Below are 25,782 nucleotides of genomic sequence, written 5' to 3'. Positions count from 1 at the left end.
ATTATTTGTGTGTATGCTTTGCTTTGATATCATTTCACCCATGTCGCAGTGGCTTTCCAAATAGAATGCCATTCGTGTCATGCACAATTAGTAGACATTTCGAATTTCATTCACAGCCATAAGCAAAATATTTACTCGCACATACCCCAGCTCATATTCACGTTGATAAACAGGTGCTCGTCTAACGCGCTGATGTTTATCGCATAACTGGTTCGCATTACACTCTTTAATTAATTAAATTGTTACTCAAACGGCTTTGCTCTAGACGAATAGCTGATGTTTGACTGATTGACAGCCTGATTGACTGATTGACTGATTGACCGAAATGGTCACTCGGCAATGCCACAAACTATGCGTCTGTACAAACAAACAGACTGTCGACGGCATTTAAATACAAACTGCCGCCGATTACGCAAAATGGAAAACCATTTGGCGGCTCACATTACCATATCTTTGCGCCGACTTCTATTTAAGCGCTAATAGTGCAAATAAACAAATAATAAATACCGCATAGCCAGTATGAAGCAAAAGCATATGCTGGAAAATAAACGCGCTGCAAACGAAAACCAGAACCGCATGCAAAGCTTCAAATTATTGCCCGCTGAGTTGCAAGCACAAAGAGCGGAGCTGTGGTGCTCCAGAGGGGCGGAAAGTCAGTAAATAAAATCAGAGCGCCGCTGACAGAAAATGCACGACAAATAGCAAAAAGTAAGCAAACAGAGCAACGTGCAGCAATTATTCGAGTGGCACAACCAGAGAACTAAGCAACTGAGAAACTGACCAACTGGAGCCAACAAAGGGGAGAGATGCGAGCTGAACTGAATAAAATATTTTGCAATGGAAAAATGAGCTAAAGCTCTGATTCACTTCTGCTGAGAACTTGCCAAAGCGATATAAGATAAGTAAATGAAAGGTAATTAACTGAATGCCTGACTTGGCTGACGCGTAGCGTGCGCAAATCAGTTGGACTTGCTGGATGTTTTCTAATATATTTATCCGAGACCTGTTCGAATATTTTCTCAGCTGGGACTCTACTATGACTGACCTAGCGAATCGTGTTGGCCACTTCACTCCAGGCATTATAAGCTGTTATTTATTAATGTACGTAAATAGAACTATTTTAAACACTTTGTGAATGGCTTCACACACGAGTTGACACAAAAACAAAAGTACAAAATGTCGAATGGCAATAGATTTTGGTTTATTACACTGATTGATGAGTCACGCAATGAAACGAGAAATTTATTATGATACGACAACAATTAGCGGTGCTAGCACGTGTCTACATAATCATTAGGGGCTAAGTACTCAATTTGTTCTGGGCCCAGTATTCGAGAGTTTAAACTCACGTAAAATTGAAGAGCAACAAAATTACTCGAACAACGGGGAAGGGTAGCGGGGAGCGTAGTTACAAGTGCGCAGCTCGAAACCGGCATATGCATATGAGGGCAGCCCATTAGCTGTTTTTCTAATCAAAACTGAATTCCGAGAAATCGAAGCAAACAGCGCAGCCCGCACTTAAGCAACTCACACACACACATGCATACAGTTTAACATGGGGGGACTGAGACGGAGCGAGCAGTCAGTCGGCTGATTGGTGCCGTCAGTCATTCAGTCATTAAGTCAGTCACTTAAGCAGGCAATCGACGCAGTTGTTGCCCGATGAAAAATGAAACTAATTAGCGGCCAACAGTGCCAAACGTCGCTGCTAGCATCGCTGCCGGCGTCGCTGCTTACAGCTCGCCCATTTCCATCGCAATCAATTGGAAAATTTGCATTTAACCAGGCAATAGCAACTGCAACTGCAACTGCCACTGCGAGCTAGTGCGTCAACTGCACCAACCGAACGACAAACGGCAGCTGTAACAAGTCCATTTCAGAGTCGGTAAAAGCAAATTAGAGCACAGCATGACAAAAAGCAATCCAACAAGCACGAATACAAGTATCTGAGTAGCGCGACTCAATGTATCTTGTAGCTGCTGCAATTGAATGTGTTGTGCGTATAATTATTAATTGCGAATGTGTGTGTGAATGGTTGAGTGTGTGTGTGTGTGTGTGTAGTTGTTCTTTAATAACACAGCCAATTTCGGCTTTATCATAAGAGCGCAAACAAGTTTCCATTGCGGCCGAATTGCAGTCGTGCGGCTTCCGTGCGCCGCTGCTAAAATGTTATTTTAATTGAATCATTTTAGCTATAAAATCAAACACACACATGCATATGCTCGATTGCTTTCGAAAAGAGATAAAAATATGCATAAGCACATAAATACGAATGGTATGTATATGTATGTATGTACACGCCGTCTATGTATGTATGCTGACTGCCAGTCAGACATCAAATTGAATAAACGCGGTCCATTACTCTCCCAGTGATTTTGCCAAATGACTTCATTTCATATCAATTAAGTTTATTGGGCCGGTATGTAGCTGTAGCTGTAGCTGTAGCTATGCCCGTATTGTCGGTGTGCGAATGCAAGTTCGTATGGTTGTATGGCTTTTTATTGAATCGGCATGGTCATATTAAAAAGAAAAAACGCACACCAAACACACACTCGCAATGCCCTGCTTGTGCCCATGGACCGAACCTGAACCTGATTCATGCGCTTAATTGCTTTGGAGCGTGCGACTCAGTCTCTCTCCTGCTCTGCCTCTGTCTGTGCCGTGGTCAACAAAAAGGTATGAAATCGAATTGTGGGCACAAAAGTTATAAATGTTGCCGGTCTACAACGTGCAGCGGCGGTTTTTTAATAAAAATGACGACAACATTTTTTGACACAGGCCCAATGAAAATATAAATGAAGCAGGAAACGAAACCACGTAAAATATGTTATATTGTGGATCTGGAACGCTTCAATTTGGAGCTGTTTCGCATCACAAATGAAATGGCGAAAGAGAAATTAAAAAATACCTCAATGGCATCACAATACATCCATTTCTGCTGTGGGAAAAGATCCATAGATACAAATGAGAACAATAAAAACTATTAACGGTTATGTTGAGTAACAGAATCTTGGATGTAAGCACCGTTTAAGCTACTGTGATCAAGTTTTTTTATACATGTATACATATATTAACGAATTTTAAAGTATATTGTTTTCAAATGTAGATACTTAAATGTTTATGGTCAACAGAAATAGACATAAAACGTCTTTTAGCCACCCACTTGTATAACATATCGTATAACAGGTCTTTATTAATACCTAGTTCAACTTATTAGCTTAGCCCAACAGCATTAAAATCTATTGTTACAGGGTTTATGGCATACAAAACAAAAAGAAAAAACATTTTAAGCATTCTGACTATCTACTTATTTGACTGCCCGGCCCACTTTTATAACCCAATTTAGTGACCCAAAAATGCAATTAAGTTTCGCTCGATATAAATAGGCATTTTATGTGATTATTTTATCAGGAAGTCAAACACCCACCCGCCCCAAAAAGAAAAAATAAATAAAAATAACAACGAGCACTGGCAATCAATCTTAGATATTGTCGCTCGTTAGTTAGTTGCTTGCTGATAAGAAACGACACCGCAATTAGATAGCTGCATCGAAGATAAGCGAAACCGTTTTTAATGAGTCCACCCGGGCCGCTCATAAAAGACAGCGGCACAAATTGCGCACCAAGTTTCCAGAGAAATTTCATTTATGACTTGTTAATTAGTTGAGCAAACAATGAAGCATAAATGCTACACCAACAGCAGGCTTCAAAAAGCGCGCCCAACTGGGTGTTTGACAACACTGGCCTTGCGCCAATGACAACACTGTTCTGCGTGAACAGCTGAGCGCAAACAGCTGATCGTCGACATTAGCCGGCAAAATTTCGCACACGTGTTTGGTGTTCGTTGTTTGGTTGTCAAGTGTGCTAAGCGACGACTCCTCTATATAAATAATAAACAATGTGATTGATTCGAATTTGTGTATCGTAGCAACCAATGCATTTAGCGGTGCTTGTTGACGTCTCTCGTTTTCCGTTTCGTTTTCGTCTTACAGCGCGCACAAATCAAGTAACAATCCTGCTTACAACAACTGAAAAAGCAATCCAAAATGAGTTTCGAATTGGACATACAACAGATTTGCACCGATCTGGAAAGCACTGATCATCGCAAGCGTAGCAGAACGCTACTCACACTGCGCGAGCAGTGCGAGCAGGCGCCTCAATCTGTTCCGACTGACGCTATCGCAGCCGAATTTGATGAGCTTTATCTGCATCTGTTAAAATGCTATGACGATCGATATGAGAGTGTGCGTGATCGCGCCGTTTTGGCTGTGAGCGCATTTTTGAATCGCTTGCCGCCCTTAGATTTCCACCTGCTCAACGTGGTGTCGACGCTGGCCGAGCGCATGGGGCAGACGGAGACTGTGGAGCCAAGCGAGGAGATCCGTCTGCTATACGTTGAGCAACTGCATCTGATGCTGCGCAAATACGCGCTCATGGGCAATGTTGGCGTGTTTCGTGAGTGCTACCCACAAGTGGTCAAGGTGCTCATAAAATCCATCAAAGATGCATATGCGGCAGTGCAGCGGGAAGGATGTGCCACACTGGTGCAGCTTGCTCGTGTGGCAGACACCGTTGAGTTGCGCCCGTTCACTGACTCACTAGCAGTGGCTCTGTATGGAATGCTAAATCATAGACATTCAGCTGCCCGCATTTCAGCTGTGGAGGCCATAGGCCGGGTGAGTTTACACCTAGATCCAAGCGGCGAAGGTATGCGCCGGCTCCTGGCAGAGGTGTCTCCACTGCTAATGGATTCGATGCCCTTGGTGCGTCGGGAATGCGGTCAAATGGGGGTGTTAATGTTGCTCGAGCTGCCAGATCGCTATTCGTATTTTGAACGTATCCTTCCCTTGGTACTGTGTTGCCTTAAAGATGATTCACCGGAAGTCTTGGCGTACATACGCCCACTTTGGGAGAAATGTGGAAACCTATATTATGAAGAGAACGAAGCGGAGTTGTCGAAACAGGAGATATGCGATTTGCCCGTGGAGAACTATCCGGCCAATGTACAGCGTCCCACAATCGGCTGTCGAGGCTTGGTGCAGCGCTCTCTGCGCCTACTGCAGCTCATCACGCGTGAGACCAGCGACTGGAAGGAGAATGTGCGTCTGCATTCGCTAAAGCTACTCTATCAATTCATTCTGCACGCCGAGGCTTCCATGACGGCCAAGTTCTTTGAGATCTATCCACATGTATCGCATGCCTGCTGCGACGCTGAGCCCGTTATCGCAGCTGAAGCTAAAAAGGTAGCTGATCTGTTGGGTCGACTGCTGTGCTATGGTGCATGGATCAATCATGGCTTTGATGGCTTGGAGCGCAATGCACGGGAATCGTTTCTCAAGTGTTTCTACTACATGTTCACCGCCTCCTTGGGCGGCACCTATGAACATCTACAGCGACTGGCCAAGCTACTAAGATGCACGGATTACTCGCACACCCTTAAACCCGGTTTTCAATTGTACATACTGAAAATGTTGGACACGATATTGGACAAGTGCAGCAAGGTTACAGCCTCAATGGAGGAGCTGAAAGAGCTATATGAGAACGTTTATGTGACGGCCATGAAGGTAATGGCCTTGTCCTACGCCCTAAACAGCGATGACACCGAAGACGTGAAACGAGGTCAAATGATTTTAGAACGTCTTGTCCAGCTGGAGGAGACAACGCTAGATAAGCTACACGAGAGTTTGTTCGGCATCGTGCTACTTGATGTGGATAACCTAGATGCTGCGCTTGACGAGAACGCTGAGCCTGTCTTGTTGCTGTACGGCCTCATCCACTTGGGCCAAATTAGATCCACATATTTACCGCAGCTCATCGAGAAGATCAAGCTGGTTTTTGAACATTGTTGCGACACGGCCCAGGTGCGCATCTTTAGTATTCTTTCGATAGCTGCGCTCTCCTGGTCAGAAACTGTGTCCGTGGAACGGGAGCAGAGCACACAGCTACTGAGCAATTTCATTACAGAAATTGTGGAGCCTCATTTATCGTGGAGGGCTGGCGCCCATGGCGAGGCCATGCGCTCCATGGCCATGGCAACACTTTGCGCAGTAGCCCAAGGCGCCAAAGAGGAGGCTCGTGAAGTTCTGCCTTCGGTCGCCAGTCATATGCCAAGCTTGCTAGAGGATCGCAATGTGACAACGCGTCATTACGCTATTAAAGCGATGTGCTACTTTCAGGGCATGTCGGTGGAGGCCCTGAAGCCACTGGCCTATGCAACCATGCAGCGCATGGATGATCCTTCAGCCGGTATTCGCGTCATTGCAGCCACAGCGGTTGGCAAATTACGTCCTGTATTCAAGAGTGAAGGGGAGGATAAGGAAGTGGAATACGAGCATGAAGTGTGGGAGACATTCATCAAACGCGCTATGGATATTCTACTGCTGTACCATGAGAGTCCCGAAAAGGAGATGCAAGCGGCTGCCCAAAGGTCGCTCATCGAGCTGGCCAAATTGCATCCTGTATCCTGGGAGGATAGCTACCAACGCGCCTTGGGCGTGGCTAGGCGCAAGGACGAGTTGGTCGATTTCTACGCCAAGATGAAAATCGATGATGCGACGGTGGAGACGGAAACCAATTAGAGCTCATGTCCCACAGCGAACACACACAAATGCCTTAATTTAAATTAGTTCTGAGTGCTTAGCTAATTCTGTAGAATTCGGATTTTTAGCCTGTTATTGCGTTCCCATTTTCATTAATTGCCCGATCTGTCGAATTCTGAGTAGCAAATTATTGTAAACACACTCGCCAAACGAGCAGTTGCGACTGATGGAATTGCATTTAGCATTATGCATCAGGCATCAGGCATTAAAGCATTTACAAATCCCAAAAATGTATTTTGTTTATTTTGCCACGGCTAAAAATTTTGTTTGATGAATTCGCTTTATGAATTGCACACAGAAAATTGTTATTGCAGGCGGCACAAATTGCATCTTAAAGCACAAATAAATCGAAATTTGGGTTAACGGCTAAAGAGAAAAGTACGCAAGCTCCAGAACACTGATATTAAATATGAATTAATATATGAAATGAAATATATAAATACTGAAGCAAAAGATATGTTTCAGACTGCAGATCGGAGTTCTCTTCTAGATGGATTTTCTTAATAAAATCATAATTATGGGCATCATAATAGCATCCAGATGCTTGTCTTTGCCAAAGCACAAGTTTCTAGTATTTGAAATAGGATTTTTTGTGAATATAAGTGGAAAAGGAAAAGGGGGAGGTATCCAAAATCCAAAAAATATATATATATAATATAAATAGTATTCAAGCTGGGCTTAATAACGAAGTCAAATTATCGATAAGAAAATGGGATGAATTACCGAAAAAAAGATAAACTTGTGCGGCATATGGTATGCATAAGTAAGCATTTAAAATTACAAGTCTAGCTGTTGTGGTCTATGAGATCGTTGCATTAATACGATGGACTAACTCAGACGGATAGGCTATGTCGTCGTCAGCTCATCCTCTTTGAGAATATATATACTTCATGAGGTCTGCCAATCATCCTTCGGCTTCTAACATACATTTTTACAAAACCATTATAGTTTTTACTGTGAAAATCAATTGAAGTAAAAACAATTTAAGGAATTCAAATGGATAATTATTTATATCAATAAAATCCAGTTTGCTATTTAAACTGTTCATTCCTACACGTAACGAATATATATATATATATATACATATATATACATATATATATATATGTATATATATATATGTATATTTATTACCGAACAAAAAAGCACTCATATCTGATGGGTTATCCAAGGGCTTCCGGTTTATATATACATATATATATTTTTTTGCCATCAAGATATTAAATAAATGTATGCCAACTCGTGCAACGTATTTAACGTGAATTTACAGTTCATTGAATGTTGAATTGCTTAATTAAAGAGGATTTTCGATACATATTCAACTGAGCTTAAGAGCAGAAGAGGAGAATACGAATACGATAATGGTTTGTGTTGCTTTAACTATCTTGTGAATGCTGAAATCTCAGCTCTCAAAAATTACGTTGCAACGAAAGTGTTGCATAATTTTGTGCGCAGTGCTTTCCGTTGTAAATTTAAGCCGCTTTTGATTGGGTTTGGATTGGCGTATGAGTAATGTTGACCCAGATTTGTTTGGCTGGCAGCTGTGTTGCCAAACTAATTTGTCGCAGTTTGGTGCAACAAAGTTTGCACATAATATTAAAACAATTTGTCTAATTAAGCAAAACGTACAAGTTTCTAATTAAAATGCACACACACACGCGAGCTCACAGACTGACAGACAGACAGACAGACAGTAACAGCCGCCACCCCATTAAACGCCTAACACAGCCACGCCCACCCGACTCTTCTCGCAGCTGGCGCCATTTCAAATGACGTAAAGGCGCACAACACCAACACACATACACACACTCACACACACGCACACATACTTGTTGAAATTTTATGTGCGCTTAATTGCCAGCAAATGAGCGCAGTTCTTTGTGAGTGTATGCGGAGGCAAACACATCTAAATGACTAACTGTAAATAAATTGAAAACGCCAAACATATCCTTGACGTTATCCCAACTGCCTTGATGCTCACTTAATTAATTGCATTTGAGTTTGGCCAGGGTAATTATGAATTCGTAACTTTAATTTCATTGCATCCAAATTAAAATAAATGAAAAGTAAAAAGATTCTCATAATGAGAATGAAGTAAATATAACTTGTTGTTGGAATTTGTGCTGCGAGTGCGGCCTGCTGGATAATCATTATGGCGATACTAGTAAAGCTCATTAAACTAATTATGCCGTCCTCAAACTTCAAAGCCTGCATAAAAAACGAGTCGGAAGAGAGAGAGAGAGACAGAGCGACTGAGTGAGTTGCATTTAAAAAGACAGAGAGGGACAGAGGAGGATTGAAAATGTTTGGGCGGGCAGCAGCAGCTACGGGTATTCGGCATTTAATTAATCCTTTTCAGGCAGCTCAACAGAGACACAGAGCGAGAGCAGTAGCGAGAGAGACAGATAGACTGAGACAGTAATGCGCACAGCAAATAAACAGTTATAAATGCGAACCAGGCGCTGCGGCTGCAGGATGAAAGTTAAAGACAGACAGTAGCAACGACAAGAAGATGACTTCATTGTCCTCGTCCTCGTCCTCGTCCTCGGCTTGGTCCTCGTCGTCCTTGGTGGCGTACAAATTAATGCTACATTCAATGCCATTTTGAAATCATGTTGAGTGCCGCCGACCCCAAAAATGAGTAGGGACTGGGTCGCTTGCCTTTGGTTGAGGTTCTTTGCATCGACAGGATGCACAACGTTGGCTCACTCGACTACTCCGACTGTTGCCGCAATTGAATTTTGTTAGACTGAAACGAAAACCAAAATCGACTACAAAGTGAATGTACTGAAGGAATACCCTGTAATTTAAACACATTTAGTTATCTGAACGAAGCCTAGATTCAATATTCACTCTATTTTTCTTTCGTTTTCATTTTATTGTGCAGTTTGAAAACTCATTTTAATTCATTACGAAAAACTTACTTAAATTTCACATTTGATTGAAGTCACTTTTTAACATTTAGTCAACATTAATTGTTTTCTTTCATATACTTGGCTGTTCAAACATTCGTGTTGCTCAAATCTGACCCATTTAAGATTGATAACTCCATAAAATTAGTTCAAATTATCGTGATCTTTCAGCCAACAACAACTTTGAATGTGTCCTGTTGAGCCAGCCAGGTGGAAATTGTGTAATAAGAGGCTAAGGACGGTCAGCCAGTCTGGCAGCAGCCCATCATCATCATCATCACTAATTGAGATGCTTTCATGCTGACCAGGTTGAGGCTGTCATTGCAAACAGTTTTAACAAGCAGCTTCCTTTTCGTCCTTCAGTCAGTCTCCTGTTTTAGCATTTTTAATTTCCTCCCATCAACTTCACTGGCAACCAACTTGAGTTGGCTTTGCTGTTTGAGCTGAGTTTGTTTTTACATCATACAAGAGCCACTCACATTTAAGTAAAATTAGTCAACGTAACAATTAATCCGAAGTCGCCTTGGCGACGCTCGCTAGTATAACAAATACGTAAATATCCCAGCCAAATGTAAGTCTAATAAAACAGACTTCGAGCGATGAGCGATGAACGATGAACTGTGAACGTTAATTAAATACCCGCTTCAGCCGAAAGTTTGAGAGCCGCTCATAGCAATTACGACGCAGCTGCTACCCCACAAATGCCCGGCGCCCAAACAGTCCGATTCACTGTTCCATTGTCGTCATTGTCGTAGTCGTCATCGTTACTGCTGGAGTTGGGCTGAATATAGCCGAAGGGCTGGACGTTCGCTTCATTTGCCATGGCGCCGCTTAGTTCCACTTAAATGCTTAATTATAATTAAGTTCCCTGCACAGAAGGAAAGTACATGCGACTGTCTTCGTTTCTGGGTTGACTTCTGCAGCGGAAGCATCCTGGCATTCAGCACTTGAAATTAAATACAAATAATCTTTTGACTCGTTTTATTCCTTTTTCCTTCTCCTGTTGTGCCAAAAGGGTTTGGGGCGCATCGCTCGTTTGGCTCTGTTTTAATTACGTCTTAATGTCGACGCATAAGCTGAGTCCGAATCCCTGCGCTGCTCGCCACTCGCCTCGTTTCCCTTTCCATCAGCCAGCGAAGCAAGTTAACGAAGTGAAGTTCAATGCTCCAGCTCGGTGCGTATCAATTCAGCGTTAATTGCTTCGCTGCTCCAAATGGTGCCAAAGTCGGTGCAGTTAATGTGAAAGTTAAGTGCCGACCAAACCAGCTCAGAGTCGGAGCCAGGCACTGGCAAAGCGGATAAACTGTGAAGGCGCGAAAGCCATTTTGGCAGCGTTTTTATTGATTTTTGCACGTAACAGCGCTCGAGGCGCTCAGACTGGAATGGCAACAGGCATCCCTCAAAAATGATGACAGTGGGCACAACACATTTATTAAAAGTTAAAAATGGGAAAAACTCCTATCGAGTATGACAGGTAAACAGAACCAAGAATTCTGCTTGTTCAAATCATATATAAAATGAATATAGTTGATAAGTAGAAATAAGTTTTAAAGATAAAATCAGTTAAAACTTGATATATTACATAAATTGTAAATGAAGAAAACAATAATTATGGTTTAATGCTAAATTTTTATATAATGTAAAGCATCTTTATAACGAAACAGCGCCCTCTTTCTGGAAAAGTTGTCCACTAATATGCCGAGTAATACATAATATTGTGACTACTGTGCGCCACGGCATTGTTGGCAAATTATGTTTAATTATGAGAGCTTGGCAGACAATGACGAAAACGACAATCGAGTTCGAGTCGGGGCCGACTCTGACACAGACTCTGACAATGTAACTGGCTAAACGGGGGCCGGGCTGGGCGCACAAGGACCAAAGGAGAAAGGAGAAAAGAGCAAGGCGCTGGCGAATGCCACTCACTGGCTGGCTATGTATCATTATTATGATGCCTGCAAGTGTTTATTTTTGGCTGGCGGCAGCAGTAGCAGCAGCAGCCGAAGCAGCAGCAGTATTTGGTTTTTTTTCCACTCGTTAATGTGGCCGTTAACGTTGTCAGAGCCTTTCGCAGTACAGTTGCTGGAGTGGTCGACGAGGCGGTGAGGTTGAGCGATGGCAGCTGCGTTGGCATTAATTAAGCATGTTTGACTGTGAATGTCAACAGCAGAAATGCTACTCTCTTTCTCTTTCGTGTGCGTGTGTGTGTGTGTGTGCGTTGACAGGCGAGCAGTTACAAAGGGGCGCGCGAAAAAGTCTGACAGTCTTTTGGTCGCGCATCACGTAATTAAGTGACGCAAGTCAATTTATTTTGCAATTAATCATTAATTTATGCGTACGAAAGTATAATTGACTCATATTTCAGCCCAGATGCGAAAGGGCGAAAGAGATACGAAGAGATGAGGGAGAGTCTTCTATCTCTCTCCCGCAATGTTATCGTATTTCAATTGCTTCCAGATATCTCATAATTACATTTTTAGAATGCGCACTTTCTGCCTACGGTTAAATAATATGTTTACTCCTCCTACGAACATCTTATCAATGAATATTACGTCCACGACGCAGCGATGATGAGTTCATCTGAAAATGCGCATTGAACCTGGCTTCATGCGCCACAAATGTTTCAGATTGTAATCAAAAATTTGCGTACTTCTCAATTCCCACGCCAATTAGCGAGCTACAAAATAACAACCTAACTAAGCAGCTCAACTAGTAGTGGCCCCAATCAATTCATTTGCCTTTTGCACCTCTAGCACAGCAGCTCTCAGAACTTTTGAAACAAAGTGATTTCTATGTGTTTCAATATAACTATATTTAAAAGATTTGACTTGAAACCAATTACTCTTAATATAAATTCAATTTCTGTTAAAAGTTTCTATTGATTATTACATCAATTTACACATCTGGACAAGGGCCAAGCAAAAGCTGATAGTAAGTACTCCGTAGACTCAATTTGGAGTCTGTAATTTTTAAATTGTATGTTCAATACTTGATTTAAATGCACGATAATTAAAAGATATCAAAGTTACATCACAGCATCTTTCATTCAGTGTCTTCAGGATTGACTCGACTATCAAAATTACATCAGTAATTTAATAGGCCATGTTGCCACACATAAAAATCGACATAAATCAATATTTTATTATACTATATACATATTTTTAAATATTTATATAATAAATTCAAGCTTTAATAGCAATAAACTACTGCTTACAGTTTAGTAAAATAACACAAATTATCATTAGATTTTTCATAAACGGAGTAGCTAAATATCCACTTGAATAAAACCCGTAGGACCCAGTTAAATAGCTGATAGAAGTGCTCAATAGAGATTAAATTCTTTGCAGTTTTAGCTTTTTAGCATTCTACAAAGCTAAATTAATATTCATATAATAAAATCTCATTTTAGCATGAAAAAATGAAGTACAAATATTCTAAAAGGCAAACGGATTATGATGGTTCCCTAGGCAAACACTTTCCGCCCACTCCTTTCAGCTCCTACCGCTTTGCTGATTTTAATGAACCTAGGATATGCATAAACAAGCCAGAAAACGTTTGTCAGTAGTGCCCGACTAGGAGATACCCTGAACCCCAAGTAGACCTGATATTCCAATCCTTTTACTTATTTTGTATACATACACAAGCACAGTCGCTGATACATAGACATTAGCTCTGCTGCGCTTGGACTTGATAGACAGCTTGTCATCTATATGTGGCCTGTCACGCCTCATTCTGACTGTTGCCTACTTTGTCTGGCAACTATTATACCCCGAATTTGCAAATATATAAATGTACTTTTAAATACTTGCACTTTGTATGCATACATTTTTTATAAACTTTATGAATATTTTATTTTGCCGTCAAATGACTGATTGATTGATGGCTGGCGGGGCAGCAGCCATGCACAACTGATGCCAAATGTGCATAATGCATTCATTTAAACTTGCGTTCATATTGCAATTGGAAACATATCGAATTAATGGCTCGAATTGAATATAATTAATAACCAATTAGTTGAACCCAAGAACCAATGACTCACATCGAACTATAGCGATTATACTCGCTAGATAGACTTATCTTTATAATAAACATACTAAACAAGACTCTGAAGAGCTAAAAGCAGATAAATGCAGAGAAGAAGTCTATGAAAACATTCAGTCTGCGGTTCCTAATAACTTTTTGCCCATGTTCTTTTTCGGTTATGAACTATATTTTCCATATGCTTCGATACAGGGCTCAGTTCAAGCCTTGTTGCATATTTGATATTTTATGATTTATGTTAAATTTAATATAGTCGTATTCGTTTATAAATACTTTAGTTGCAACAAGTTTTGATTCGCTTGCTTTTTTGATTGACTTTCAGTTAGTTTAATGATGCATAACATTTGAATTGCTTTGATTTATACCCTTGGTATTGTTATCTAAAAGATTGTCTATGTTTTGATTTCATTTGTATGTTTTGTGTTGCCCCAACTCAGCCACAAATGAACGGTTGAAATAGAATGCGTGTTACTAAGGGCCGCCTGTGTATCAAATCACATCAAATTATGCTGATGACATCGGAATTTTTGGGAACTGGCTGACTGCCTGGCTGACTGCCTGGCTGACTGCCTGGCTGACTGCCTGGCTGACTGCCTGGCAGACTGTTGGGCACTTTCATTGCCGTTGCTATTGCCGTTGTCGTTGCCGTTGCCGTTGCTGCCGCACTCATTTAAAATATCATCAATCATAGCCAGTTAGTTAATTGCGGCCAATTGTGTATGTGTGTGAGTCTATGTGGCTGTGCGTGTGCGCATAAAGGCGAGCCAAATTAATGGTCAGGCAGAGCGAAGTGAAAGAAAAACGAAAACGTTTAAAAATTGCCAGCGTTGGCAAATTAAAAATAAAGCTTAAGCACGCCAACTTTGGCCGGACCAACTGACCCAAAGTGGCCGCCTGCAAAGTTCAAGTGAAATAAGCCATGACAAAGCGGCGCACCTCCCCGTAAAAAAGTGGAAAATTCCCCAACAAGCGACACAGAGCCAAGGCTATTTTGGGGCCTTAAGTAAAAGTTGTAGCACAGTTTGCACTTGTTTTCAAGCCACTGCACTGTGAAGAAGAAAATCAAAAAGTTGCATGCAAATCTATGAAAAATGATGACAGGAAGCATTTCCAGCGGAAATGAGGCGAATGGCTTTTCCTCTTCAAGCAATAACAGCAATAATGCTTACATAATTAGCTAACATTATTCACTTATTTTGCATATTTTTGTTAATGAGTCGCACTTTTCGTTGACCTGGCTGCGCAGTAGTTGAGTTGGCCTTATCGCGCTGTCCGCTGTCAGCTTTGGCACACACGATTACACTCAGCCTTTTAGAATCTGAGCAGCAAATTCAACCCTCAAGAACTGCTCTGCGTTGCTTATGTTGCGCGAATATCGAACCGAAAATAGCTTGAAAATTGCGTAGCATTTATAATCTGTCTTTGATTTATATAACGATTTCCGTTTAAAGATTTGCCAGTTACGAAAATGTGACTGGCTGACGTAGCTGACGTTTATCCCGGTCCCGGGCCCCCAACGCTGGCATCTTTATGTGCTGACTTGACAATAATAGCATACACCCACACACACACGTACACCGACACACACATGTATAGAGAAGGATTGAAAGGACGTGCTGCTGGCACTTGCTGAGTTTGGCTGCCTGGCCGAGGCAGCACAATGACATGAATTCAATATAATAAATAAAATATAATGCTGTCAATAAAAATAAGTAAATACAAATCTCAACGAAGGTCGCTCAAAGTATTTCCGAAAGTTTTGCCCTTACTTGACAACTGCTTTAATTATAATAGAATATTTAATAATATCGAATGAGAATAAATCCATTTCTCTTCTTAATCAGATCATATTAAGGTTGTAAATATTTATGGACAAGTATTAAAAGCAAAAAGAATATCCCTAGGTAGACGAAACTCTAAAATTTACAAGAAAATAATTTTATAATAAATAGTTTTTGTATTATCTAGTTTAGCAGAAGACAAGCCAAATCTATATATAAATATATATTGTATTACTTTAGCGTGCCTCATGTTTCCATTTTAAATAGACTATTACAGCTTGGCAATACTATTTGAGCAACCCTCGTTGTATCTGCGCCAGCTACAGCAGAGGCAGTCGTTGCTTAGAACATCGATTGGCTAAACTTCTACGCAAAAGCTTAAATACTTCACTCAAAATAGCTTCATAATATTTGTGTGCACATCAGATTTGGTCATGCCACACATGCGTATATTTGTGTGTCTTATTTCTGTACAAAACCTTGCCACCAGAAGACGGCTCAGCGCAGAGCAAAAGCAGCGTTAAGGAGTCGAGTGTGGCCGCCAGTGTTAACCTTGTCATCTGCGTATGGAGCATGACGGCAACATAACTAACAATGTGCAGGTCTTACGGAATTCGAAAAATCACGTGAATAAACAGTCAAACCAGAACTCTTAAGCTGTCTGTCTTGCAATTGAGACGTACACATATAGGTCTTCGTATATAAGGACTTCTAACACTGTCTGTTACAAACATTCAGACTAACTTTTAGATAATGTCTGATATCTATGGCAAGGATATCTTCTCAGTGAAGTGAAATTGAATGTTATTTTTCAACAGCTGGTGCTTCACCTTCAACTTGCACATACACAGTATCCATTGCTAATACACCCTCTCCCACACACCCACACGCTCGAGCTGAATTGTTGCAACTGCACTTATATGAAGCGTTTATGATTTATTTATGCATCCAAGTGGGGATACTGTTAGCAGGAGTAACGCAATTTTCTAGTGTTCAACTCTTGTTTACTTTCCGGGGCCAATGGAAGCAAAATAAAATTTAAAACTCAACTTGACTGCGCACAAACTACTCCACACAAACAACAACGCACTCAGTTAGAGCGGTGTTAAAGCCAAAACTAAAATACAAAAAAAAATAAAAATAAACTAAAAGTAAAGTAAAAAGTAAACTGTAAAGAGTAGGATATATAAGATAGCAATGCAAAGGACTTGTTTATTTACAGCCTGTGCTCAGTGTGCCATTGGCTTTGATCGAGTTGTCAGTGCTAAGTTTTTCAACTTTTGCTTTAAACTAATTCAATTTCACTTGTGTCGGTCACAAAGCTAAACCAATTTGTAAGCGGAAGCAAGCAAAGTAATATATTTATATTTAAATACATATATATATATATATATATTAGAGTAGGCAACAGTTTCGATCATTTAAGTTTACAGCTAAAAAGTTGCTCAGTTTTCCTGCATGTAAGTATAAAATAAGTAATTTTGCCTAGAAAATGAAAACGATTAAAACAAGCAGGCAACAATGCGGCAAGGCATGCGGAGACGCAAGTCACAAAACTCTGCGCATGACACAGGTAAATTCATTAAAGTTGCCAACCAACCAAGCACACACACCCACATACATTAATACATACATACACGTACATACATATGCATATATACACACGCGCGCCAACACACATAGTTGCAAAGACTGTCGAACGCTGTTGCACGTATATCCTGTGGCTGTGGCTGCGGCAGCAGCTTCTGTGTGTGGCACATCAATTTAATTAGCGAGCACATAACTCTATAAAATATTCAAGCAATTTCAAAGCTGCTGCACTGGACAACCATTATTCCCCCAAGACAGCCCCGCAGCAGCAATAGCAGCAATAGCAGCAGGAGAGGCAGTAGAGGAGGCAGCTCCTGGAGGTGTGGGGGCTTAAAAAGAGCTTCACAGCATTATCACCGTCTTTATTAGCACCTCATCGAAAGCAGTTAAAGCTTAACCAGTTTTAAGGAATTTCAGCTCAGTCAGACTCCTCTGGGGCAAGGGCCAAAATAACGAAAATATGACAAATTACACAATTTTTAACAGCCAGATTGACAACAATACACAGACGCACACTCGCACACACACAAACAAACATAAATGCCAGTATGCTACAACAAAAAGCATAGCATAGGGCACATTGAATTATGCTGACAAGGCACAACGGCTAAAAGCAGAGCGCGGTAGGGCGTAGGCAAAAGAGTAGCTAGTCAGCCACGTTTTACGTGAAGCCAGCAAGCACGCATATACAACAGCGTACGCAGCTAAAAAGGCAGAACGCAGCAAATGCTGAAGTACGGATCACGGGAGTGAATAGAAGACAACGTTGATGATGACGAGCTGGGTGCACAGCCGCAAGGCAAATTATGCACAAGCAGAAGCCCTAGCTGGAGTCATGAAGAACATTCGACAGTAGCTTGTTAAAATACCAACAGGCAGCTGCCAGCTGGCAGTGCCCGCCCACTCACCCACACTCGCACACACTATGGAATGTGAGCTGATGTCAATGCAATAAAACGAAGCGAAACGAAATGAAATGAAATGAAATAAAAGATGTGAAAGAAGTAAAATGTCAGGCTACCCATAGCTGGAACGGCCACTGCACAAGTCATAGCCAGAGTCAGTCAGAGCCAAAGCCTCAAGGATAATAATGGAGGCGAAAAGAGTTTCGTATACAAACATAACGCCACATATGCAACTTTGTTCGTGTGCGGGTGCCTGTGCCCGTGCCTTTGCCTTTGCCTGTGACAGGCCAGCAAAACTTAAATGCCATTAGTAGCTGCCCCCTTGGACCTCGTCTATGTCCTTGTCAGCGTCCTCGTGCCCGCCACTTCCTCACGCCCTGTCGCCGCGTGCGGGTAGAAAAAGCAAAAGCGTGCCAGGTAACTGGCACACACAGCCGCACCAACACACACACACACACACCTACCCACGCACATATACGGAGTAGCTAACACACTAAGCCACTGTACGTGCCACAGCAATATCTCTCGCTCTCTATCACTCACTCGCCCTTGCTGCCTCACTAGCTCGCTCTTCTATCGCCGTCGTCATCGTGGAGGCAGGCAATTGAAATAACTTCTTCCGCTTGCCTGCCTCGCTTCCGCTGCTTAAATATGTCCACCCTTAAATCATACCAATGCCGCACAGTCCACCACCCGCCCACATAACCTTTTGAGAAGCTCAACAGACTTGAATTGTCGTTGCTTTTTTGTCGTTTATTTTGTTAGGCTGTAAGTGATTTTGCACGAGCTTAGCAACATGCTGCGGGGCAACATGTTGCGCCAGTCGCAATGTTGAGAGCGACTTGCGCTCAATTTGCACTCTCCGTGTGTTGTTTGCCTGTTTTTGTGCGAGTATTTGGGTAAATGTGGGGTAAGCGGTAGGCAAAGGTTAGTCCTTTTATGTGTCATCCCCATTGTCGTCGTTGTTGTTGTTGTTGTTGGCAATAAAATACATTTAAGCACGCATTACGTTATACGTTATTGAGCGCGCTCTGCTTGAAACTGACATTTGGACGGCAACTGTATGTGTGTCTGTCTCTGTGTGTGAGTGCGAGTGTGAGTAAGCGTGTGTGTTGAATATAAGTGGCTGTGTTGGTATGACTTTGCACTTTGTATTAATTTAAATTGCTTTTGGGATTGTCAACTATAAAATATGACATATAACGACGGCATTTAAATGGCATGCAAGTTCTTGGCAACAAATTAACTACAGATTTTGATCCCCACGTTGTATATGAAGTGATATAATTGTTATTATGAACATAAATACTAGTAGCTTATATATATATACCACACTCTAAAAATAAATTTAAGACCCTTTGCCGCACTTGAAATTGGGTTCGTACGTTTTATTGTCGTTTCGGTGCGTGGCTTTTGCCGTTCGTTAAATTAAGTTAAATTGTGTCACACTCAAATGTTGTACCATAAATTCATGCCAACACTCGCAGCAGTCACACACAAGTGTTCGCAAGGCTGTGCCAAGCGGAACCCCTGGCTGGCCTTGCCGAACTTATGTGCCTGCCTGCTGCCTGCCTGCCTGCCTGCCTGACTGTTTAAATCCTTTACCAGGCTACGCTTACAGTTGGGGACTCTCGCAGCATTTTGTTATGCAAATCACAACGCAGTGCGCCAGGAAATGGCAAACGGACGACCAGGCGGACAGACACACAAACAAATACTGACAGAGGCGGGGTCGAGGGTCGAGGATAGAGGGCGCGAGGGCGGGCGGTCGTTTTGCGGGCTAAATAAGTTGGACTACATTCCGCACAGGCGGCACTAAATGGTGGACTATTCTGTTCTGTATTTTATTGCATTTGTGGGTTCTGGATTATGGGGCAAAAAAGTTGAAGGTTAGCGCCGGCGGCAAAAACCATTAACAAGTTGACAACAAATGCACAGCTGTTTGGCTAATTTCGTTTGCCCGTTTAACACGCATATTTTCCTTCTATATATTCCAGCCACCACGCCCACTTAAGAGCCAATTAGCTGCGCCCTAAATGATGCCCGAAACTGAACGCGAATCGTTGGTGGCAGCAGAAATGATCAGCGGCGCCTTGGCGCATGGTTATGGCATAGTCAAAGACAAACAGCAACAACACCAACACCAGCAACAGCAGCATCAGCATCAGCATCAGCATCAGCAGCATCAACAGCAGCAACAGTTACAGCAACAGCTGCAATCAGAATCAGCCACGGCTTACAATATGGCCATCAACTCGTATGTCTACAGCAGCTCATTGACAATACCGCCCTCGGCGGCATCAATGGTCAGTCCCAGCAGCAAGGAGAAGCTGGTTAATATGCTGCGAGTGCGCGATAATAACAGCGGCAGCAGCAGTAGTGCTAGTCCCATCTCCGCTGGAAGTTCACCCACGACGTTTCTACAGAAGCAGCTGGAGGCACCTTCTAGTCGTCAATCGGCTACCCAGCAGCAACAGCCACAGCAAACGCAGCAACTACAGCTGCAGCACCAGCAGCGACGCTCCTTAACTCCCTTTCCCACCAACATAGCCACATCCACTCCGAACCATACAGCTAGCTGGCATGCTCATGTCTATGCACGTCCGCCTAATAGACCCACGCCCCATTCAATCGCAGACATACTGGGCATGGCCATGGCCGATAAAATTGCATACGAGGGCGCCGTGGCGGCCGCTTCTGCTGCTGCTGCTGCCGCCGTTTCTACAGTCACCGCCAACAGTTCGGCCACTTCACCAAAGAGCATTCTGCGTAATATTGAGCAGCAGTATGCACAGCAGCCCCAGGAACAGGAACAGCGCACACATCGCAGCGCCTCAATGAGCGATGTCAGTGAGGAGGATAGTGCAGTCAACTCAACAGCAACAACAACAGCATCAATAGCAGCAACAGCAGCAACTGCGCCAGCAGCCGCAGCAGCAACAGCAGCAAATGTCACTGCGGCAGCAGCGCTCGATCAGCCATTGAATCTGTGTGTGGCCAAAAAGTCGCGGGACAGCAACTCCACGTCACCAATGCCGGCGGCCAGGCAAAACCATCTGCTGGGAAAGACCAGCGCTAAGAAGGGTAAGCAAGACCAACAATTTTTTCACTATGAACAATGCGAATCCCAATAATTAGACTAACGTATAACTCTATATTAAAAATTTAATTAATTTATTTGTGTAATGAATTCGCATATAACTATTTATCGTGTAATATGATGTCGCTTAGAGTATTCAGAATTCGGTGATTTTAGTTTTGTATTTTTAGTTCTTGATATTGGCGCCGAGCAAATTTATGCAGCAACGCTTGACGAGCCTGCCAATTGAGCGCAGCGCGAAGCTCTCAACACGCTTCAGCGAAGCGTTCGGCGGGCAACGTGGCGTATGCGTGTTATGCCATATTAAATGAAGCCCGACCGTGGCTCAAATTGCCAGCATTCGCATTAAGGTCCTACGTTTTGGCAACGGATAATGGGTCATCAACATTCGACTCGAAAATTCAATTAGTTTTTAATAGATTCTTATATAGCATAAAATGCATTCTTGAAGATTTCCAATCAAATTTTGCCAAAAATTATTGCTTAAATTAATTAGAAACACTTCCTAATTTTATATTATTTCTTATCAATAATTGTTCAATGTAATTATAAAGGAAGAAATATGTTTTTAAGCTTAATCAAATGTTCCGTGCGGTTGATAAATCTGTTTTGTTTTTTTTTTAACTTTCTCTAAAGTTTATATTTTACATTCTATTATATGTAAAAGAAAAAACAACTGAACTTAAAAAAGTGCCAAAAATAAAATATTTAAAAATAAATAATAAATATAAGTACAAAATTTAACTTAAATAGAAATGAGGACAAAGAACTATATAATCAAAATAACAAAATAAATCAATAGTTACATAAAAATAAATTTACACTTAATTTCCAAAAAATTGTTAAAAAGATTAAAAAATGCAAATAAAAAATAAATAAAAATAAATAAAAAGAAATAAGTCCAACAAAAAACATAATTTCTCTAAAAAACTTTCACAAATTCGATAAATAATAAAATAATAATAAAATAAAGTAATTATAAAGTAAAATACATTTTTAAAAGTGTAACTTAAAAAATATAATATAAAAATGTATTAAAATCATTAATGATATAATAAAAAAAAAATATTTACATACATATAAATTCATTTATAGAAAGACTTAACTTATCATATTTTTCGTTAGTTACTTATAATACAAATAATAATATAAAAGTATATTTTTCGGTTAAATCCATAAAATTAATATTCAATTTAAGCGCAACAGTTGACTGGATAAATTGATTGATTTACTGACATTAGCATTATTAGCTGTAAATAGGCCAAAAAGGGAATTCTGTCTGAAATAATAAACCATGAATATAATGAATGATTATGTGAACATTGTTTTTGCTAATGTAATTCGGTTGTGAATCTAAATTTACGCTGCATTAAAATTGTTTAATTCAGACGGAGAGCAAATGGGTGGGTGAGGGGGTGGCTGTGGGGGCAGAGGCGCATGAAAACAGCAAATTCAATTAGCAATTGGCATACGGCAATAATAAGCAATAACAATCAGTTTGAAATGGGCAAACTTGAGCAGAAAATTGTTGGCTGTTGTTTTGTTGTATTGTTGCCGTTAATTGCTCAATGCTGCGTTCGACTTTTATTGTTATTAAAATCACGTACTCGACTGGGCAAAAATATAATAATACTACACATACAAATATCGAATAACACAACAAATAACAAATAAGAAACAACAAAAGCGCAACAACAATTGCTTATAGCATTTATCGCTGATATTCGCAGTTCGAACGAATGAATGCCAAGCGACGCTCGGGCGAGTCTCGCATTTTGTGATTTGCAACTGTCGTCTGTTAATTTTCGCTTAATTACTTGTTTGCAAGCACCATAAATGGCCAGCCGGTGAGCTGGCGAGGGAGCTGCCATTAAAATGTTGTCGCTGACCGGGCCTAATGGAACGACATGGCAATTGCCAATTGGCGAACAAAAACAAAACGAGAGAAAACAAAACATCAACAAGAAACAACATCTAATCAAACATTTGTGTGCTATGCTTCTATTGCTTTAGGGTTTTGCTCTTGCTTTTTGTTTTTGCCGCTTAGTTTTATTGATTTCATGCCACTGGGGTGCCCTTTGTGCGCACTGTCGTGTATCGCTATATCTAGGGGTGGCTGGCATTAAGTGGCTCGGACTGTTGCCAATGCCGGAGGCGACAAGAACGGCGGCTGTCAGTCGGTCGCCTAATTAATCACAGTGTCATGCATATGCGCTACGCCATATGAGGCCGTGCGGCCCACGCGGCGTATTAGCAATTGCAGCGACAACCACGACTTCTACGACGAACGTTCGCATTTAACTGTCATTAGATTTCAATTATGCATTGGCAATTGGCGACAACTGCCAGACTCATGCCAGACACGTTTTGGCCCCAGTCAACCAATAGGTATACCTGAAACACATGGCGTTGTTAACACTTGTATGTTGTTTTTTTCCCTACCCCACTCACTCTCTCTCTTACTCAATACGTCTGACAGCCGAAGGCAATAACAACATTGTAGCAATGTTACATTAAATCGAACTCAACTGTAGGTTGACCTGGGAACTCGAGACTTAATTTAAAAAAAAAAAGATATGTTAAACATAGGCATAAAGAATTATTTTCATTTTTGAACAGAATAAAGTATAGATCTTGAAGTTCAAAAAAAGCGAGAGTGAAATGCTTCATTTTCCGGTTGCATATACCCTTCCGACTAATTTTACAGCATATTAAAAGAAACAAGTTCGGCATGCAGCGCATAGCTTTTGCATATGCAACAGAGAGCAAAAACTGCACTCGACTGCAACTCCGACAACAATGCAGTCAGTTAATCAGACCGATTGGCTTGTCAGTTTTTATAGCATTTGACAAGCTAATTGCAAAAGCAAACGAAAAAATAACATCACAACGAGCTGAAATCAGGTTAAATAACTGAGTGTCGCAATTAGTTAGCTTAGTAAAAACACATACACAGGCATGAAAAGACAATGGCTAATGGTTTCTCTATCGCACACCTCATCCGCAGAGCACTCGGGCAAGCCGGCAGCAAAGAAGAAGAAGCTAACGGTCGATCTGCCGCTGGCCGTTAGTCCCACAGGCAGCAGCGACAGCTTAATGCGGGATAAGCTGCTGGCCAATAATAGTTCGCCCAGCAGCGCAACACACGCCGCCCCGCCGCAGAGCAACAACAGCAACCTGGAGACCACCGAGGATGACTCCGACTCGGGCTCAACGGATGCGCGCCGCAAGAAGAAGGCACGAACCACCTTTACGGGCCGCCAGATCTTTGAGCTGGAGAAACAGTTCGAAATCAAGAAATATCTCAGCTCCAGCGAACGCACCGAAATGGCCAAGCTGCTGAATGTCACTGAAACGCAGGTAAATACTTCAAATATTTATCAATTCAATTAGCCAGCATTTAAAATGAGGTCGCACAAAAAATATGCGCATATTTAATTAATAGCATATTTAACGCACTTTTAATTCAATTAAGTTCATGAAAGCCCATAATCCACATCCAACCAAAATATTGTTATAACCATTTAATTATGACAACAAACATGTCTGATTTGCTTTTCAACAGCAAATATATGAAATTTAATATTAACAAATGTGAAAACAAATTTGTGGAAAAGCTTTGACACCTCAAATAATTGATTAAGCCAATTTCCCAAAAAAGCAACTAAATGCCATTTACATTTAAGTAAATAAGAAATTTATAGTCTTCACAAAATAACAACTAGCAACTAGCAAAGCAATTAATTGTAATTCAAATTAGTAATAATGAATTATGAATTATATAAAACAATATCAGTATACAATAATTTGTTAGGCACACGAGACCCACGGGGCAATTGTATTCGCTTCAAAACGTATTTAAATTTGATTTAAATGAAATAATATTGCAGCCAAGGTGTGATTTTATTTAATGCCTGAGTAAATATAAGTGGATTTATAATGTCAAATTATGTTGCACTGGCTGCCAGTTGCCACAAGCGAGAGGCATGGCCGGAAATGGTAGGCAACATTTGAGTTTTGAATAGGGAAAGATATGCTTATATATAGCCAACATAGTGAAAATGAAGATTTATTGAATTAGAAATTAATTATAATAAATTAAGTCTGAAAATGGCCGAGACTGCTGCCAGCAGAGTTGGCTCATATAGTATATAAGTATATATGCATATATATGTATTTATTTTCATATATTTTAATGCTAGACTTGACCTGAAAGCTCTTTATCCTGTGCCACAAGGCTGATGCACAGCTGGTCAAATTTATCTCAGAGTTGACTATGACTAGCCTTAGACACAAATTGTGTGGGTTAAAGCTAACTTTAAATTGCATTAATAGCTCGGATTAGGCATACGCCATGTGCACTCAAATGCCATAAGACTAATTGGCTCTTAAAGAGCGATAGTGTGCAAAGAACTTGGTAATCAAAGTAACAACAATAGCTATGGCAACAACAAACAAGATGAGATGGCAGCCGCTCAAGGAACTGCAAGCCTGAACAGCTCCTCGCCGTAGTCGTTGCCGTTGCCGTAGCCGTTGCCGTAGTCGTAGTCAATGGCAACCGCATTGAAATGTCTGCTTAATTAAATTACATTTTCCATCAAGTCAATTAATTACAAGTTTATACACAAACACTAAGCGCACGGCATGCCAATCATGGGTTTCTCTCTAAGTGTGCATATCTGTTACGTAGCTATGATCTGTTGTGCTCTGTTATGTTGTGCTTGCTGTCTAGTGTAGTCTAGTGCAGTGTAGTATAGTGTTCGCATGCTTGTGTGTCCTCGCTTATCTGTATGAGCCAACATGTTATGCATGTCGACATGTTCAAGTGCTTTATATGTATTATTAATATTATAAG

General features: G+C 41.1%; 2 protein-coding genes across 5 annotated transcripts in view; both read left to right on the top strand.

The window, feature by feature from the left end:
- LOC111601498 (homeotic protein labial) overlaps nucleotides 1-25,782 on the top strand; it is a 40,897-nt gene that overhangs the window by 4,253 nt on the left and 10,862 nt on the right. For 2 of the 4 annotated variants that reach the window (XM_023318089.2, XM_023318088.2), the window contains exons 3-4: nucleotides 19,825-20,911; nucleotides 23,935-24,287. In XM_023318089.2, coding sequence (XP_023173857.2) covers nucleotides 19,864-20,911; nucleotides 23,935-24,287 — 1,401 coding nt within the window. In that variant the 5' untranslated portion in view covers nucleotides 19,825-19,863. Of the gene's footprint in view, nucleotides 1-16,666; nucleotides 16,793-16,847; nucleotides 16,906-19,824; nucleotides 20,912-23,934; nucleotides 24,288-25,782 lie in introns of those variants that run through there. The other 2 variants (XM_023318087.2, XM_023318090.2) reach the window with 2 other exon arrangements.
- Nucleotides 3,803-7,027, top strand: LOC111601497 (dynein assembly factor 5, axonemal). The gene has a single exon (XM_023318085.2). It carries the CDS (start codon nucleotides 4,046-4,048, stop codon nucleotides 6,575-6,577), a length of 2,532 nt encoding a protein of 843 aa, XP_023173853.2. The 5' UTR covers nucleotides 3,803-4,045; the 3' UTR covers nucleotides 6,578-7,027.

This window comes from Drosophila hydei, unplaced genomic scaffold (genome assembly GCF_003285905.1).
Source record: "Drosophila hydei strain 15085-1641.00,03,60 unplaced genomic scaffold, DhydRS2 tig00000063-arrow-pilon, whole genome shotgun sequence".
NCBI classification, from domain to species: Eukaryota; Metazoa; Arthropoda; class Insecta; order Diptera; family Drosophilidae; genus Drosophila; species Drosophila hydei.
Note: the sequence above shows the minus strand (reverse complement) of the source record. Positions and strands in the feature narration are given on the sequence as shown.